At 39.6% G+C, this 20,852-nt stretch overlaps 1 protein-coding gene across 2 annotated transcripts in view; it reads right to left on the bottom strand.

Moving 5' to 3' along the window:
- Positions 1-20,852, bottom strand: part of PRKG1 (protein kinase cGMP-dependent 1) — a 535,590-nt gene that overhangs the window by 103,258 nt on the left and 411,480 nt on the right. For both annotated transcript variants that reach the window (XM_074874162.1, XM_074874161.1), the window contains exon 7: positions 19,225-19,319. In XM_074874162.1, coding sequence (XP_074730263.1) covers positions 19,225-19,319 — 95 coding nt within the window. The remainder of the gene's footprint in view (positions 1-19,224; positions 19,320-20,852) is intronic.

Here is a 20,852-nt window from a genome sequence, read left to right as displayed (position 1 = left end):
GACCTTCAAGAGCTCCCTTTCAGCCAACATTCACCTGAGTTTTGCCTGTCTCCTCTACATGATTCCCCTCTCTCTCCAGTAAAGTAAACTAATTTTTAAGAATCATGTTATACAAGGGTCACTTTGTAGACTAAAACATACTTTCAGTCTGGCACTAAGAACTGCTAAAAACCACAGTACAAACTCCAGGTCACCTGAATAACAAGAACCAAATGCCTTTTTATGCCACCTCACAGTTCTTAAGGCAGATATATTCAGAGAAAGTTTGAAGAAAGCACTAAAAGAATTTTAGATGAGGATTTCAGATGCAAGATCGGAGAGAAAATCACAACTAGAGTTATCTTCACTTTAAAAGCACTACATTACCTATGGTAATGTAAGATGTTGGAAATACCTGGCTTCAGAACATAGTAATATTGAGTTTAAAATTCATTCCATCTCCTTTTGCAAAGTTTCAGCCACTACTGGAGGAAATTTCAAAATGTCCAAGGTCAAGATACTAAAATCACAGGGAAGCCCTCACCAGCAGAAGCAGTGGGTAACACATATCGCCTACCAGTTATTTGACAGAAGAAAGATTTACTCTACAGCTTTTGCATAAAAGCTTGTGCGTAATTTCTGCAAAGTCCTTCCAGGCTATTTATGGGCTGGCATATACACTCCACTCCTTTTAACTTCCAAACCTTTCCATCAAGTTTTACCTTGCTTAATTCCTGTCCTTTCAGCACAGAGTTGAGAAGACACTCCTGACCGCTTCCGCAATCAAGTGTGTAGTGGAGGTGGCTCTAGACTGGAGTTGCACACCAGCTTGGCATGAAGGACCTGTATGAATTCAGTCTATAAAAGCAATTCTTTGGCAAGGAACTTTACACATGTTTCTCTCTTCCTGACTTAATTTCAGTTTGGTTTTTTCCCCTGGGTTAAATATGACCCCACCTACTCAACTGTAGGAGACAAAATTATTTTGAAGGTTACAGTCCAGGACTAAAAGAAGCTCATCGACATATTTCAAGTCACCATCTCTACCACAGCATGGTGCAAAAGTCACTCAGGCATTGCAGAAGACATATAAGAATTAAAAGTCAGGGTATCCTCACAGTAATGCCTTTTGTAGATTTTTAGCTAGATTATCATCAGGCTCTTGCCAATGTTTGTGATTCTTCACTCATAGTTGACTTGGGCTGGTCACCTCAACAGTGAAGTTACCTAAGAGAATAGATGGCTTAATTGGAAGAAATTTTAAAAAACTTCTTCTTTGTGTCATCAGCACAAGCAATATTTAAAAATATTTTTATAAAAATATATATTAAAATTACATTTAAAATATTTTAAACACTAAGAAAATACAAAGTGGATTTGGACTCAAGAGACCAAAGTCAAGCCAACAAAACCATCATCTCTCTCTCCTTACTTAATGTTTAGCCCCTCTTGCTGAGTTTATTTTCTTTTCACTAGTTTGTGGTCTCTGTTTGAAAGGAAAAAAACCCAAAACTACAAGACTCACATTATTGCACAGTTTAAGACAACTTCTCTGTAAAGTTCCCAAACATCTTATATCTAAAATTACACTATGGCATGGGAAAATAAAATAGCACCTAGGACAAATGATGATTAACCTGCTCTATCAGCCATTATCATCTTTATAAGATCATGGCAAAAACTGTTCTAAAATGTTCCAGCTTCTTCTCAATTCTATAATTGAAAACATTTTTTCATTTAATTATAACATGATTGAGGAAATAATGGAATTTAGCAAGTGCCTTAAAGATGTGTATTTTATAGCTTTAGACTTCAGGAATCAAGAACTTCATTTTACAAAGCCCAGAGGCTGGGGGAAAAAAATTTGAATTTTATAGCAATATAAAAATTATATGAATTTAAATCTCTGCCAGCCCCTTTAGCAGTCAGAGTGAAATTGCTTCATTAGTAAAGTTCTGCCATATAAACCTGTGACACTTGTTTCAGCCTGAGCAAACCTAAGATTACATTGAGATAAAGGTTGTCCGCAGCCTTAGCACTTATAAATGAGCTTTTTCCCTTTTTATTGAATAGAAACACAATTAAACCTCTGAAAATAGCTGCATTCAATCCAACACGTGCAGCTCAGTGTTTCCCCTCTCATACTGTTGGACTTGGAATGATTTGTGTTGCACTGATGGCGTAACTCCTGAGAGCATCATTTACATCTGCCAACTGGCCACAGTCACTCTGTAACAGCAAAAACCTGCAGAGACCTCAGTAACAAACATATATTTTGCTGAAATAAATACAGGAAATGTATTTATTGTCAGCAAATCAGCATTTTCTAGAGGGTCTAGTGGTGAATACCTGTATATTTCCTAACTATGTCAGGAACAATTTATTATGTTGGCACCAAAATCTACACTCCAGTTCAAGGCCAAGAGAAGGTGGCTGACTGGTGAGGAACAGAAGAAAATATACAGAAGACTGCTGGATATAATGGCTCAGAAGGACAAGAAGTAGTCTTAGCACATCACTAGGACTCTACTCATGGGAAAAAACTTCACACACATGGTAATAAAGGTGATCTTGAAGGAGGACTGAAGTCTGGCCAGCTTTTTGGGTCTTTACAGGGAACTTTTCCCAGGCTGGGGGGGCTTCAGGAAGAAGCACAAAGATACTTTTTAGACAAGCGTAATAAATGGGCATTAGATGCCAGAATCACTGGTGAATATGGGAAAAGGCTGGATGGGAGTAAGTCATGAAAGCACAGATGAAGAGTTGGTGTTTGAGGCAAGAAAGCAGAGGATTCAGGACCCAAATAAAAGGGTCCTGGTCAAAGCAATCACTTAGGATAACAGTAATTGCAGCCACAGTCTTAGAACGTTTTGTTTTCCAGGTGACCTGGAGTTTGTGCTATGGTTTTCAGCAGTAACCTCTGGAGGATTTTGCTATTTGAAAGTATCTTGGAGACCTTCTGTATAGAAAACTTGACAGATCTAACCTAGCTTGGAGGGGAAAAGTCTGAAGATAACATGTGCCTTGGAGACATGAAGGACAGACAGGATGGCACTGCTGTGTATGAAGGAAGAAACCAGTGGGAAGTCTGCATAATTTATTGGAAACACACTGGCAGCCAGTTGTGTCTAAGAGGTATCAAAGAAACAGCCGAGATTCCTGTTTGGAGGGAGACAAATCCAGAAATGAGCTGTGAGGCATCAGGACAGAGATAATGAGCTGAAGTCCCAGTGAAGAGAGTAAAAAGAGAAAGGAGGAAACAACCCCTGCAAATCCCTGCACAGAGGCTGAAGAACAGACATGGCTTCTCCACCATCTATAGCAACAAGAAAGTCAGACATGCCAAGAGAAGGCCACAGCTGACAGCTCTGAATTTCAGTGACAACTCTGAAAGGACAAAAATGGATTGCTGGTCCTGGTTTTTTTATGAATGCTTAAGAGTGGCTTTACTAAAAGACCAACAGGACCAACAGTTGAGTTGATAGACAAAGAGCTGAAGAAAGGAAAGGAAAAAGAAAAAGAAAATCCATGCATTTAGCGTAATGCATGGACATGCATTTGGACATGGTCCTGAGCGACTTACTCTAATTAGGCTTGTTTTGAGCATGGAGTTGTACCAGATGCCCTCTGCAAGTCCCTCCCAGCTTAAATCACGGGTTGATGATGCAGTAATACTGGAAGACAAGAAATCCCAACAGCTTTCAATATAACAAATAGTATCAGTGGTAAGAAGAGAGGAGAATGGGGCAGCAGCTCCTATCTCTGTGACTGCGGAGATCAAAATGTGCTTATCTGGTGAGGGATAAGATCTAAGAGAGCACAAGAAATGAAGGGAAAGAGTAAAGGAAGATACAGATTATAGACAAGATATATGTTAACAGGGGCCATGAAGATGACTCCAAGAAGAGACCAGGTGAGAATGTTTTTGCATCTGCAGCAGCAAAGGAGGAGGACAGAGTTGTGGTGGGACATGGGACAGCAGTTCAGAACTGCATCTTGTCCATTTTCTCTTTGAAAAGAGAAAAGCAGGGAGCTATTGGGCAGAGAAAGGAGATACAAGCTTGATGAATGATGGTCAGGGAATGAAAAGACAGCTGGGGGACTCTAGTTAGAGAGACAGCAGAACAGGGAAGACAATAATCATGATTAAGGAAATCAGCCTGCTGCAGCATTTCTGCCAGCATAGTTTGGCAGCACAAGAGCAAATGGATTTAAGGATAAGGGCCTTGTGTTTACAGAAGGACAAAAGGACAGGGGAGGTTTGGAGGCTTAAACCTGCTGAGAATCAACTGCTGCAGGGCTGGGCACCAGAAGACAGGGCCACATGAAGGAAAGGAGAGGTCCTGGCAACGTGAGAGGGGCTGGATGGGCTCTCAACCAACCAGATGCCTATCAACGGTGCTGATGTAATGGCGAGGCTTTAATAAAGCAGATAACTCAGTCATGAAAAAGGCAGCACAGTCCAATCTATCCCATAAAAACCTAGAAACAAAAAGCTAATCCCAGCGCTGAGGCTGCGGTCCTCTTTCACCTTCATTCATGGGCAGACTGATGCATTGAGGAAAGCTGCCTAAGGCTCCCAAACAACATTGTCTACCGAGATGCTGCAGTATGTCCCAATAATAAACCTTTGTTTAAGCTGTTTGCTGTTTTTGCAGTATCCCAGCTATGATGGTTAGAGGGGAACTTGCCAGTACAGCTCCAATTCCAGCTGTGGGGTTGGACCAGTTCACACACTGTCCCACACAATTGGCACAGCTATAGTTCATTCCCCAGTTAAATTCAATTTAAAAATGGAAAGTTCAAGCCCCAGACAAAGTTTCTGAGGGTCAGTGATAACATTGTTCAGCCTAACAAAATGTTAGTAGGTCGTTAAGCACCTATAAGGAGCACTCATAAATAATGCTGCATATAACAACCTGAATCTTTTGTGTTAAGTAAACAGATAGCTTAGGTGAATATCCACATCAATGTTACAAATAAATAACACACTCTCCTAATATGAAAACCATTTTAAAAAATCAGCTTTCAGACATTTGTTATCGGAGCCAAACATAAATGTAACATGAGCTTTGCACATGAAGTCCCAATGCTGTAATGGGAGTGCTGCCGCGTCTTGCAAAAGTTATGCTCAGATTGCACCTTTGCCTAAAATAAGACCTGACTTTGTTTAGTGATAACACAATCTATTTATTTTTAAATGTTAAAACAGTCAGGGTGATATTTCCAGCCAGCCTAGTTGCTCTCTAAGCTCCCAGTGGTGAGGCTGGCTCCAGCTCTCCTTTTGGAGACTCAGCGACACCCCACGGGGACAGGGACAGGCTGGGACAACACGTTTTAATGCATCAAGTACTTAAAAGCTTAACTGTATTGTTTGCATCAATAGTCAATGGAACTTACTTCATGTTTAGAGGCTATAACTGAAAATGGAGACATCAGAGCTTGATTTACCATTGCTGGCATAAATAGTCCCTCTGCCAAGTCTTGAAATGGGGAAAAGATCTGTTTTAAGACTTAAAATTGATGTTTATAATAATTAAATTCAAAGCAGGGGTCTGGTAGACTGATGACTTTCAAGAAATAGAAATATATACAGTATAGGAATAGTATACAGGCTACAAAACTCCTTGTACGTATGAAGGGAAGGTGAGGAGCAGAAAAGCAAACCTTTAGAGACTTGGTCTAGACATCCTGCAGCCATCGCCCAACCCTGATGCTCATCTGCTCCAACAATAAAGCCATTTTCACCAAGCGTGGGGACCACATCTCACATCTCTGGAGAGATTACAAAATTGCCAGCTCAAGTAATGTTTCTTGTGCTGTTCTCATGCCTGGATTAGGAATTAATTTCTCATCACCAGTTTACAGGACACACAAGCACATCTCCCACTACTAGTGCAGCCAACACTCGCTTACCACCCCTGACAGTGTTAGACCCACCCAAATTGAAAAGCTTCCCACCCCGTAACAAAGCCATGAAAAATAATAAAAGCCAGCTGAAAAGGTGGGTAGGAAAAAAAAAAAAATTAGTCATCCCTGCATTGCTACCAGGCTGATATTACTCGTTGAGCGATGCTTTGCAGATGACAACACCAATCCATGCTTCAGGGTGACACACCATGCGCTACGAAGGCAATTAGCCCAGTCAGATATCATTAAATGCCAATGCAGACATGATTCCTTTCTGCAATTTATTAGCCAGCTTGGTCTACATGGTCTGAATGGATTTTTTCCACCACAGGACACAATACCTACCTAATCACACACCGGGTTTTCCGCAGCCATCTTCAGCTGCTTCTCCACCATCCTTCCCTATAACAAACTGCATAAGGTTTGCTCTTCAACAGAAAATATCTCCAGGATGTAAAACTGCTAGTACCTGACGTGCTCCAGGAAAAGGAGCAACTTCTTTAACCAGAAAAAGCAACAAAGAAGGTTTCTCATTGCATCAATGTTTTTGCCTAGCATTATGGCAGGGTGCTTAAGCCATTGCTTCTGCCCCCAGTTTCCAGTGAGATGGCAGGCATGCAGCCCCAGACTTTGTTCCATTCTCTTGGCAGGGAATGGGATGGCACTGGAAGCAAAGCCTCTGGGCTGTGAAAAGTTCTATTACTTGCAGAAGTGCTTCTTGAGGCGGTCCACCGCTCTGGGGACAAGCTGTAGCTTTGCATAAGGGCCTCAGGTTCTTTGCATCAGACTTCTGAAACAAAACTGTGCAGTTTTTTGGGTACAAATGATGCTATCGCTCTGCCAGAGAGAGACTTCAGCCCATCACCAAGCACATTACTCAGACAAAACAAGCCAGCAAACCAAAAAAACCTCACAATTGGACACTCTGGGCTCAAACAGTTTATTAAACTGAATTCTGTAAAAGAGGACATTGCTTTTCTAATGCCTTTTTGTCAATTTAAATAAGTATTACTTGAAAAGGGTGATCTTAAAATGGTCTTTTAACACTGTAGAGTTCCTAACAACATAGAATCAAATAGGCATTCATACAGACAAATAGTCAGCTCCAGTCCTATAAATACTTCATCCTTAATTTTGAACACGTCTGTGGTGTTTAACCACGTTACTTAATGGTTGGACAGCCGTAACATAAAATGTGAAGAATAGATGTTCATCACTAGGCTTCCCACTGGTAATACTTGTCATATGCAGCCACTCAGAGGCTTTTTTTTTTTTTTAGTCCCAAAGGAAATACAGTCGATGCCTCCAAGTAGGATTCAGCTGCCCTCCATGAGGCTAGGATCCCATCCAGCCCAGCTGTCTGCATGTCCTGGGCAGCTCTGGAGGGGCCAGATGGCAAAGGAGTTTCAGCATATGATGAATCACCCCTTGAAGGGTCAGTGTGTTCCTGTAAACCTATAGACTACTGACCCCTAAGCAAAATTGGGTGGGGTATGCAGCCCTCTGGGGAAAAAAGTCTATAAATTAGAAGGGACATTGCTTATTTCATGGTGTGTGGAACTATACAATCCATCCAACTTCCCTTAAGTGCTAATTTACCTAGTTTTAATGTTGGTACACAATATTCCTCTTCTTAACTCATAGCCTACTGTGTTACTATGAGCAAAACCAAAGTAATCAGGATTCTGGGTTTGCTGCATGTAGGAGAGAGATAAACTGTAGCCAGTGGCCAATGCTGGAGAACATCAGCATTGTGATCCTGATGGGCAGGAAACCTCAGAAAGGGAATTAGGTCATTGCAGGACAACATGTTACAGAAGAGTCATCTTAAAAATAGCAGGTCTATAATGGTGAAGACCCTTTTCCCCTATTGAATAACTTGGATGACATAAATGAAATCAAAAAGTCATTATGTGTTGTTCATAACACTGAATATGAAAACATGATTAAGAAAAAAACAGGTTATTAGAAATGTAATAATGCAAATTTGCATCAACTTCTTCCAAGGATGGGGGCCTAATTTACTATATTATGGCTAAACCATGATAGTGTTAAAATCACTAGCGAATTCAAATGGCCTACCCTTTGTATTTAAATTACTCAGTATGCAAAATGAAAGCCATGAAAATACATTAGTCTACATTTTTAGAGGTGGAATTATTTTAATATGCTTCTATAAAGAATGTTCTGCTATTTTTAAATCACGAGGCTTAATATTAAGTATTTCATATTATGATGGGGCCTTATAATGGTCACAAAATGACTAGGCACTACATCCCAATACTGGGTTACTATGCATCCTTGCAGAAAAAAACCCCTCAATTTTCTATGGATGAAAAAATTGTAAATGATAACTAGTTTATATGGAGTTACAGGCCTGACACAAAAGACCAAATCCATCCTGAGTATAAAAAGAAGAGGAGATTTGAAGAGGAGCCACTTCACATTATGCCATAGTAAGATTGTCTATAAATTAAAGCAACCATCCTGGGAGGTGCCATTAAGCAGGCATTGCTTTTTTAATGTCATTAAATGCGGTGACACTTAAGGATGCATGTTTAAATACACACACAGCTGCGTAAGTGATATAGGAGTTAGGCAAAACCCCACCAACACATGTAGAACGTTTTTTGCTCATTTTTTTCCCTATGATTACATATTGTTGTAAACCTGCTCCGAGGGTTAGCTAACATGAATTATCTTGTCTGCATCACAGGTAGTTAGGCGGAGCAGATGGCAGGCTGTTCGCAAGCAGCATCCCCGGCAGTAATTCATACTTCTGCCTCTGCATCCCCGGTGGTCATCTTTAGTTGGGTTTTTTTTAAGGAAGTCAAGAGAATTATAATTCAGTGCTGTATTTTTCAGTTCCACTTAATGTTTACAAACCTGAATAGAGCTAGCAGGAGTATCTTGATGGAAGCAGTTTCCCAAGAAAACATGTGATTTCCTCTTGAGGTCTACAGGGATTTTTTTCTCCTCTCCCTATTAACACATTTATTTTGGATTATGGATTTTTTTTTCCAGCTAGAAACTTTTGTCATAAACCAGCATTTCAGCATTTTGACAAAAGCACCATAAATTTGAAATTTCAGGATAAAATGGTTTGATTCAATATGTTGACATAAAGATCTTCTTGTTTAAGAATGTAAAAACCACCAAAATACTACAAATTGCTGCAGGACAGAAATTAGGTGGGATTGTTCTGCTTTGTTTTGGTTTTTTCTTTCTTTTGCAGAGTACAGGTATTGTCTGCAAAAAAACATAAAAAGAGGCAAAGGGGAAGAGTTTGGAGCATTCAGCCAGAACTAGAAGAAGCCTTCAGCCCTTCCAGGCTATTTTGCATCTGCCAGATGAGAAAAGCAAACTGCAGTCTCAGGTTGATACTTTTTTAAGTAAGCAAGAACTACCAGATCTGACCCCTGCAATAATTTCTATCACTAACTGGTTTTACTTATCCTGGTTCATATAAGAAGATACTTCACCCAAATTGTGCTATTTAAAAAAAAAAAAAAATAATAAGAACATATACTTTTATACGAACAGTGCTCCAGAAGCTTTGTTATCTAATAAAAAGCAACAATATAATACCTTCGTGGTATTTCCCATGCATTCACAATTTCAGGAATAGGGTTTCTTTCAAGCTCTGAAATAACACTAAGGCAAAAGGACATCAGAAAAATTCTCAGAGACATTCACTGCAGTAAGTGTAAGCAAATATATTCGTAACTATAAAACCCCTGTAATTCTGTTTTCTTCCATCTGGTACAATCTTGTTGCCCAACGTTATATATATTTTAAACTCAGCGGGAGGAATATTGTGCTTGCTCTGTTGGACTGAATCCTCAAAGGAAAGCAAATATACAGTTTTAGTTCCCAGGCTATGATTCAGTTGTAAAAAAGCCAGAACTATTAATAAGCTGTGCTCTTAAAAACTAACGATTATTAGCTTTAAGATTCGAAACAACCTGATTAATTATTAATTATATTTGAGTCACGAAGATGGCTCTGAGCATAACTTCTCTGTAGAAATTGGAGCAACTTTATTTATGTACTTTTTGCTAGAAGAAGAGTAGTAAAATTTTGAATTTACTGCTAATTGTCTCCTAATGGCTATCTTTCCCAAAAGAAGTTTTCTGTTTCATAGAGTAAATAAAAAGCCAGATATTTGTTTTCTTTTTCTATTAGACAATAAATAAAAAAAAAGGAATACTTTGTGTACAAGCCTTCTATTAATACCACTGTCTATATTCCTTCAGTAACTGATGTATTTTCATGATTACGTATTTTATGTGAACATGCTTGTGAAATGCAAAGTGTAAGCTCGAAATGCAGCACGAGGCAGGCAATTGATAAGCCACAAAAGACTCCAATTCTAGTGTTCGCTGATCTTGGTTAAGTACATAATCATTTGTTTTTCCTCCTTAACTCAGTGTTTACTGTCGCTCGACTGAAATGGGTTTTGTTCAGCGTTATTATAAAATAAAGCTGCATCTCATTTCCAAGTCAATTGCCCTGAAATTCAAGAAATTTGGAAGCAAGATATTTAACAATGGGGGAAATCAAGCAGCTGAACCCCCCCCCCCCCCTCCCCGATTCATCATCTCATTGCTTAGCTCCATCCCTGCTTGAGATTTTTAAGTGATCATTTAAACATAGAGATTGAAAGAGCCTTTGTGGATGTGATTTTTTGCAATTGCTCTCCTTGTTGTATTATTTTAGTCCTAAAGAAACCCTTTGCCTATTCAAGCCTGGAAGAATAGTTCTTGTGTAACTTGCCATGCAGAGCAAGTCTGAAAAGCTGCACAGCTTTTGGGAAGGTTCACCAACGCCTGCTTGACTAAGATGTTACCAGCTTTCTATATCACCAGCACACAAGTTAGTAAAAAAATCTCAAATTATTGACTGAAATCTGTTTGTCAAAATGCAGAATGATACTGCAGTCAGTTAGCTCGTTCCATGTATTTTTATATAAAAAGTGTGGTTCTTGTTAAAGAAAAAGTAGGACTGAGTTCCAGAGATCTTACCAAGTCATTTAAGATGCTAGAAACTGTAAATGTAGTAAAGAAAAATTTGTCTTCATATTAAATAGCTCGTTGCCACATCTGTAGTGTCAGACAACAGACTCTTGAGCTTTCTGCAAATCAGGAAGTCAACTGCACATATGAGAATTTGGAGGCATCTTGTAAAAGGAGCAGATGGCCCATCCCAAAAAAAACACCCCACATTAAAATCGGCATTTCTTCTCATCCTGCACACTTAAACTGTGGAACTAATTGCCAAAGAAGGACATGGATTTTAAAACCACTTGCACATGCTTGAAAAGGAAATCGACAACCCACCAAGGATTATAAATTATTAAAGCCACCAGTTCAGGATGTTCTTCAGCAATTGATTCTGGTTGCAGTAAAAGATAGGATGCCAGGCTAGATGGACCTTTGGTTTCACCTGCTGTGATCCATGCTGTATTCTTATTTAAGATGAGTCAATAACATCAGTTCATTCCTGTTGGAAAAGTGTAGTCACAACGCAGCGCTCCCAGACAGGATGCTGTTAGAGCCAACACATCTTGCTCTGTCCCTCTGGGTCCTTTTCCCCTCATTTCTTGATATACAGGGTGGCTGAAGTCAACACAGCTCAAAAAAACCCCAGATTTATTTTTGCTAGGTGACGAAAGCATAGCTATATTTTTGTGAGTTAGAGCATGCCTAAGAAGAATCGGGGCGAACCTGCCAGCTCATTTTAAAAGGCTTTGGATGAGTCCCTTAATGGGGAGCCTCTTCCCTGCCAGGGAACTTCCTGGAGCACCAAGAGCTTTTGGCAACCAGCTGAAGATGCTTACTGCAAGCTCGTGCACAAGCCAATGTAAAATTGACTTGTTTTTTATGAAGAAATAAAGGGTGAGGAATGTGTACTTGGAGAAAGTGAAGCAACTACATCAGTGCTTGCAATAATGTAATTAAACAAATCGCAAAGGCCCTGATGAAGATTTCATGATTTACTTTGCAACAACAGAATCATAAAATATCTTCATCTGGGCTAGAGCGATCCCCTGTCTAAGGGCTTTGAGGCCAGGCAAACATGCCAGAAGCCAACCTGGACCGGACAGGGAGACATTTTAGTAGCATTTAATTACTGCCGTGGTGTGCCCTTAGGAGATCAATCGGATCAAAGGTCCACCCAGCCACCTCTCCTGATCCAAGCAGTGGACAGACGCCTGCAGGAAGAAAGCCAACCCTGCGGGGAGCCATATGGTGACACGGTCTCGGTGTCAGTTTGCCTCCTCACTTCCAGCTGTCCTGGTTTTTGAGCTCTTACCCTCCAAAGCCTCCGGGAGGGTTTTGTTTCAGTGGTTTGCCAACAGCTTTTCCAAACCCTTTAAAAGCATCTGGTGTTCTCTGCATCTCAGGGTCATGGGTCAAAACCCATCAGCCATCACTCCCTGCTCCCACCTCCCAGGGCTCGCTTGGCTTTATAGGAAGGAATCTAACCAGGGAGGGGAGGAAGATGGAAAATAGAGCCATAATGGCTGGAATACCTTTTAAGATCACCCAACGCTTGTAGTAAGTGTGAAAAGCAGCTGACATAATGGATGAAATAACTTCCAGCTGGTCCTTGGAGGCCGTGTGTCACATCCACGGTCCATGAGCTACGCACACAGTATTGCAGGTGCCGGGCAAAAGGGCTACAAAACACCCTGGACTTAAAGAAAGCCCCATTATTTAGCAACAGCAGTGATAAAAAGTGCTTCCCAACTTGCTCCCTCCTATTAGCCAAAGTTAAAAGGGTCTTTTTTGGTTGGTTTTAGACTCATTCTCCTGCACATCAACATTTGAAACACTGCTTCAATTTTATGATGACCATCACTACTGGTACATCTTCATCTCCACGGGGCTCCTGGCTAGAAAACTACATTATCCTGAACTGAATTTCTACCTTATGGTTGTTTTTCCTTTCTTTCCTCTGTTTTTAACTGGGCTGAAATGGGAACAGTGAATCTCTCTGCATCATGACCCCTGGCGTGACAGGTTAGAATGCAACAGGCCATCCCTTTTCCACCACAGATCCCCATTTGCTTTCTTACATTGAAATTTTGCTGCTGCCCAGACCCTTTCCCAACACTCTTTGGTGGTTGGATGTTTCTTTTCCAACCACACTGATTGCAACAGAAGGACTAGTACTTCTCCCTGGAGAAACAGAAATTAAACTATATTATCCTGTAGGATATATATGTTTTTATATGTATATTTTTTAAAATATTTATATATATATATCTTATGATGCTACCCTGAGATAAGACTCCTGTTTGCCACTTATATACTTGCACTACCACCTCTATGTTATAGAGGAATAAACATTTCCTATCCTCCATCCCACTTTCTTGTTCTTTTCCCAAGAAAATTCAAGACAATTAGATTAACAGGTCAGTAGATAGTAAAGTTTTAGTGGGAGCATGGTATCACAAGGAAGGTGTCCGATGAAGATGAAATACAACTCTTACGTTCACTGAGAAGTTCAACATCGAAAAAGCTTTTCGAGACACAACTGTTCAGGCATAGCGAGGGCTGAGAGAAATGACAGGGTATTTAGTAAATTAAAAACTGTTAGATACCTCCCAACAGGTGATTTGTAGTAAGCAGAAATTTGTGTGTGCAAAATAAAAGGAAGAATAGGCAACATTTGACAGCAAGGGAGTGTGAAAAATACCCTGGTTTATTGTGAGAGTGAAGATCAGTCTGAACAGGAGCATCCATTTAAAAAAAAAAAAAAGTAAAATAAAATAAAATAAAATAAAATAAAATAAAATAAAAATATAAAATAAAATATAAAATAAAATATAAAATAAAATAAAATATAAAATATAAAATAAAATAAAATAAAATAAAATAAAATAAAATAAAATAAAATAAAATAAAAATCCACCACAGCCTGCACGTTTCCTTTCCAGGACAGCCAAGGCAGCTCTGAAATTTACGGGGGACTGTGTGTGTGTCTTGCAAAACTGAAAACATTTGAAGATGCCACCATGCAAATCCATTTTACCATTTATCAGGTTAGTTATTTTCCAACTGCTAGGAAATGGTCTTATTCCCTCAGCATTTGAACTGAGTAAATAAATCCCTGTAGTCCTTCAAAAGTTATTAGTTAGCAACAGGGGAAAAGAATTTCTGGGGAAAAAAAAAAAAAAAGAAACAAAACAGGTAAGAAAAAAGATAGAAAGGGCAAGGAAGAAGATGGAAGGGCAGCAAGGTGTGGCATTTAAACAGGTTTCCAGGTTTTGGCAATTAAGTTTTTAACAAAACCCCAAATTTTTAGCTTCTTATCTGGGAAAAGGAGCAATGTAAAGGTCAGTTTAGCAGCAGCATTTTTGCAACTACACAGAAGCAAACTTGGAATTAGAGCAGGGAGAAGAGAAGCATGACTGGGACCCCAGCACCTCCTGCAGCATTTATAGAGATTTAATAAAATGATTAATTCTGGAGCCTGACTCATAACCCTGGCTGCAGCAAGAGAAAACAACCATATATTAGAAAAAAAAGCAAATCGATAGCGTTGCCAATACTCTAATGCCCTATTTACTGATGTCTCATTCTCATCTCAGCTATCAGCTACTGGTCCTTTTAAAAAGTTTTAAGGATTGTATTCAGTTCCTACATTAATTTATGAAGAACTAAAGCTCTGACATTGCCAGCTGCAATTCTGATTTACAGATGCATTAATATTTCCCTGTGCATTCCTGATGTCTGATGACAACATCCATCACAGCACTTCACACTATTTTAAGTGGGAAATATAGGTTTTGGATGGTCAGCAAGGAAATTGTCTTTTGACACTCCTACCCATACAGATATATACTGTTTTACTGCTCCTGTGAATTATCAGCACATAAAACATACCCTAGGGATTTGGGGGAGTTAGAGGAAGATGGTTTTTGTAACACTGGGAAAATAACTACATGGGAGCCTCCAGAGGCAGAGATATAAATGGGAAATAGTACAAACTTTCTTGAAAGGAAGATGTGTTGTTATGTCCCACGAGAGACAGGTACTACCATACTCATTTTCAAATCATTGTGAAGGTAACAAAAAAATTATACATAAATCTGTTACAGTAGCTCAACTATCACTATAATTGTCACCATGGCAGAGCACCTCCTGCACGACCCAAAGACCCCAATTTCTTCTTCACCCTATGCACCACAAACACATTTTGAAACAATAAACAAACAAAAAAAAAATCTGTATTTTATTCTTTACAAATGAGAAGGACGAAGGGAGGACACCCTTTGGCTGGGGCTCTCTGCACCAAGCAGGAGCTTCCTTCGGCAGTCTCATCCATGAGCTGACCCACCACAACCCTCGAGGCAGGAAGGCTTCCCAAACTCCCACGCCTCTTCCATATGCTGTGCCCTAAAATAATTTATACCAGTTGTATGAAGACTCCCTCGTCTCCTCAAACTGGCTGTCACCCTGCTATAGTTTTGCTCGTGGTCAAGTGAATGTGTGTTTGGGCTTAATTACATTGCAAATACAGGCTTGCATGGATTTATAAATCAACACAACTGAAGATGATAAACTCTAAGTGAGAAACAAGTAATTTCATTATTTTCAGACAGCTCACATGGACAAATGAGCAAACTAAGCTGCTTTCAAAATAAAACTGTGTTTCCATCATCCTGTTTTGCCTCGCCAGTGTCTGCCCCAGCCACACTGAAGTAGCTACCTTTTCTATTAACTGCATTAAAAACGTTCCTCTCAAAGACAATAGCCTAGAAATACAGTAAAACAGCCTTAAAAAAAGCTGCCATTTCCATCTTACCATGTGGAAAAATTTTCTTTGCTAAAACTGTTTCATATATTTGTGTAAGTTTAAACTAAAGCGAGGCATCCATATTCCCATTACTTTTTTTTCAGTACCACGCACTTTCATCATTTATATTTATACATAGATAAATAAAATAGTTACACATATATTATGGAGGCCAGGGCAAGCCCTGTCTCAGCTTCAGTGTGGGTTACTCCCCTGAATTCTCTTGCCACTACCCAGGAGATTTGAGGCTGATGAGTGTTTAGGGATCTCCTCCTTTAAAAGCCAACACGCTCACCTGAAAATCCCAGCTATTGGACCTCAAGAGATGGCCAGTTTGGTCAAATTTTTATGAACCGAACTATGAATATTTCTTTCAGAATCCCTCTCCTGCTCACCCAGGTGGGCTCCATTGCCACCTCTCCAAAACATCAGCCCTCTGCCATGTGCCAATGCTCTTTTGCCCCACAGTCTGGAGCTCCTCCTGGATCTCCAAAGCAGGTGAAACCCACAGCACTCAAAATGACAGCTCTATCTAAATGCAATATATGATGTAATATATAATGTTACAGTAAGGAGCCAGTGGTTCAAGCTGTTCCTCTTTAGAGTTGGCCTATAGGAAACAATTTCTGAAGGAGAAAGATGTTTCTCTTATATCTCTAAAGATTTGTTTTTCTGTCCTCCTTTCTTCCCCCATCGTTCTCTGTAAGAACATCCACTGCAGACCAAACCATGTTTTCCATCCAATGGATGGATGGCCACTCTAAAAATGTCACCTCTGGAAGAGGATGCAGTGTGGTCCAGACACATGCTCTCGTGCAAGGATTCAGCTGTGTGATGCTATAATTATTAGTTAGTGTTTGTACGTGAGCCACAAAGGTGCATTGAGTTATTTTCCTTTCTTTATTTGAATGAATTGTTATTTCCCTGTTGTTTGAAATAATTATTGTAAACGGTCTTATAAAATGTTTTCTTTCCAATTAAGAAAACATATTTAATTATTATTAGCTAGTAATTATTAGCTAGTTTTTGTATGTGAGCCACAAAGTTGCATTATTTTCCTTGCTTATTTGAATGAATTGTTATTTCCCTGTTGCTTGAAATAATTATTGTGAACAGTCTTATAAAATGTTTTCCTTCCAATTAAGAAAACATCACCAAAAAATAACTGCTTATGAGTACACTGTAAAATATGTATTGCTATACTGTAAATTATACATCAGCTACCTCGGTGCCAATTAGCCAGGAAGGTAAGAGAACAACGCAACAGTTGGGAGCCTTCAGTATTACTGTAAGATGATGTGGCTGATCATTTCACGACGTGTTTTGTTCCTGACGGTGTGCAATAGGATACTGCGAAATAATACGTGCCATCTGGTGCAAGTGAGAAAACCAGAATAACGTATATCATCGCCTGATGTCTATGTCAGTATACATATTTCTGTGAGAGACTAGAAGATGCTTGTTCTGTGTCCTCCTGCTGTGCTGAATGGACGCTGAAACTATTATTTTATATTGTCAGGAATAAATGTCTTTTAGTTGTTACCATGTCCTACACACGCGAAATCACAATATAATTTAATAGCATGTAATTAGGTATTGCTAAGCAAGTCCCGACAGAGTTTTGAAAAATTAGTCAAAGATGAAAAAGTAAAGAATATACACTAAAAATTTGATTTTTCCTGAGTTCTCAGCCATACCTGTGTTTTACAGTAGTAGAAACATCCTAAATGTTTCCCAAGTTTCTGAAAAGTGATATCTTACACAGTCCTGAAAGATACTGATTTATTACCAATTTGTCGAGCTGCTGGATGCTTTACATTACAATATTTTCATAGTATTCAATTTCAATCTAGCTACATAACTACTGAGCTTATTAGCAAACTGGAGGTATGGTACTTCAGGTATTCTGTCTCCCTAGCAAAAAAAAAAAGTCAGTATTATGCTTGCCTTGCATGTTGAGAACATAGTCTCATTTATTAAGTATCTGTTTAGTTTCAGAAGATCAAAGTTATTATGTACTGAATATTTAAATATACACGGACAAGTATTTATTGTAAATTAACTAATCTCAGTCTGAGCCTGATAGCCAAAATACTGCACTTGAAACGCTGAGAAATTCTCATCATGGTGGTGCTGCATGTCACTAGAACAGTTTAGGGATGCAAGGTAGGAAATACCTTTTATTTCCCATATCGTCTGTTCTTCAAAAGATGATTTTTTTTGGCACACTATTGCCTGCTCTCACTATTAGAGTAGATGCCACTACATATTTGGTACCGTTTTAAAAACATACCAGCTCTAAGAGTCAAGTTTTGGCGCCCCTCTAAACAAATGAAGAAAAAAAGTGTGTCTATCTTATGTGTTTGTGGGGGGAAATTTAAAATTACAGTTCATCTCCATGCTAGTATTAGAAAAGTAACTGAAGTAAGGGCATTTATTGGATAACCATATTATTTTATAATGAAGGTATAGATTTGCATGGGCAAGACTCAAGTTTTGTGCTGGATACATCTCCCTGGCTGCCAAGAAGTGACAAGAAATTTGGCCTTCAAATGTTCTGCTGCCTTCTTTTTGGATGAAGACTGATTTAGGAGGGATTGAACATGTTATCACAGCATCCAAGAGAAGCCACAGCATCAAAGACAAGCCCAAGAGCTCTTATGTACAGATAAGTACCCAGCATGAGATGAGTATTTGTCCATTAAGATGAATGGGTGCCCCAAATTCCTGCCTAAAGCACATATTTTGCTCTTCGTATTCTTATTCCACCCTATGGAAATAAAGCATGGTTTTGATAATAATCACCTGTTGAATATGGATTTGCAGTTTCTCTTAGTTCATCCCCAAAGCAAAATGTTTATATAAAACAGGTCACTCACATACAATTCCCACTTCCACCAAAATCACATACACACAATACAACAATTTAAAAACCACCATCACTGCCCTGTCTTCAGCCATCTAGGCCATCAAGAAGACCACAATTATGCTCTTACTGTACATGAAAAATATTCCAGAGTTGCAAAACACCACATATTTTGACCATCAAATGCATGGTCAGGCAAGACAGTGCAAAGGTAAACTACTTTCTGATGTCGACAAACACAGGAAGATCTACATTTTGCCACTCAAATGCCAAACAAACCTTATTTCCCCATCAAGGTGCAGCCTCAGAATCACAGAATCATCTAGGCTGGAAAAGACCTTGAAGATCCTCCAGTCCAACCATGAACCTCACCCTGACCGTTCCCAACTCCACCAGATCCCTCAGCACTGGGTCAACCCGACTCTTCAACCCCTCCAGGGATGGGGACTCCCCCCCTGCCCTGGGCAGCCCATTCCAATGCCCAACAACCCCTTCTGCAAAGAAATGCCTCCTTGCAACATGCAACACCAAGTGACAATGCCCGACTCCCCAAGCATAAACCCACTTGCAATCTCTTTCCAAATTGCAAGAGCCCTCTGAAGGCTGCAGAAGTCCTTGAAAAATTGTCTCAACATAAGAGCTACGTCATAAAGCGCACTTACCCTTGAAGCGCTTTTTCTCCAAACCAATCTCCCTTCCCCAGAGTACGGAGAAAGACTGGATCTTCACTGGGGGAGTCTTCACGAGTAACATTCACCTGTTGAAAAGCCAAACACCCCCAGCATTTAGAAAACTTTTAATTAACAAATAAAAGCTATTTGTTCAGAGAGGGATTCATCATGTCCAGGATCTCTCAAGAAAATCTCCGGCCCATATCTCCCCTGGGAACCACATAATTCTCCAGAGTCCTGCACTCTTCCCTCAGCATCACCAAGCAACCATCTAAGAAAATGAGCAGCTGTTTTCCACTAAGGTACCTACCACTCTTGCAAAAATGCAATACTTGTGGTTTTTTAAAGGTTTTAACACTAAACATGGAGTTGGCTGCACAAGTACAGTCATTGCCTGTATGGAGCCAGCAGCAGAAATAGGTTCCAAATATTTTCTGCGTATCAGACAGACACATGGTATAGGCTTCTGTTAGCTTTGTTCCACATGATTACTTGTGTTGCTAAGTTCATTTAAGGGAAAGGAATAACAAAAATAATCTATACTTAGACATAATTGAAATGAAACAGTTTGGAGCATTACAGGATGAAAGATGTCTCCTCTCCTTTTTACTCTCTCTCAAATTCAGGGAGGGGATAACTAGCTGGAGCAAAAATCAAGTATTTTCATTGAAGTTTAAAGGAAAATACTATCTTATTTTTTAATATTTTATTTTTGTGGTGAAAGAGAAAAGCAATTACTGCTGGTAGAAAGCAGACTGTCTTTCTGACCCACTGTAAAACCAAGGGTAGTATAACCAAGTATAATCCTAAATTGAAGAAGCTGGCACTGCAACAACAGGAAGATGACTTCACATCTGTGAGTGATGACTTCCTATTGCTGGGAGGTACTTTTCTTTTCTGAAATGATTTCAGAAGAAAAACAGTAATTGATCATCTGAACACCCTTGGCTCTGGTTTCCCGTGCCAGTATGGGATATAAATCCCAGCCCCTGACATCCTGCTGGGTGCTGAGGATGGCATGACATACCAAGGATGCAAAGGGCTACATGAAAGATGAATTTCTATGAGAAATATTTCTTCCTTTGCTGCTGTTATCAGAGGTAAGTCATACCTCCTATGTTATGAGAAGGCAGGTGAAATACAACCCCCTGCTATCAGTGCATGGTGGGGATCACCTCTTCCAACATTAACCAGCTATAAATCTAGTTGTGCAGTCTCTGTCTATGGTCAGTGTAGAGGGACAGGCATTTCCAAAGCCCGAGTTGTCCAAAATTTAATTGGGTTGAACAACTTTCTGGAGATGCTTTGCATATATGGGAAAATCTCTCATCTGCTTCTCCTTTTCAGGCTGTTTAGCTTTAATCAGAGCTTTCACATATGCAAATTCACAAAGCCAAAATCTGGGATGTCAGACATATCCTTTTGGATTTAGAGACATTCCAGTTTAATTTAGCTACTAAATTTACAATTGTGGCCCACACCTTCTCCCATCTCTTTTATGCATGGTAAAACCAGTGGGTTTGAGTCATTAATGAGCCCTCAAGACTACATCACACTACATTTAACATTTGCAGTGACTCATCAAAGATCAGATGAGGATAGGGAACGCGTAACGGGTG

This window comes from Strix uralensis, chromosome 7 (assembly GCF_047716275.1).
Source record: "Strix uralensis isolate ZFMK-TIS-50842 chromosome 7, bStrUra1, whole genome shotgun sequence".
NCBI classification, from domain to species: Eukaryota; Metazoa; Chordata; class Aves; order Strigiformes; family Strigidae; genus Strix; species Strix uralensis.
Note: the sequence above shows the minus strand (reverse complement) of the source record. Positions and strands in the feature narration are given on the sequence as shown.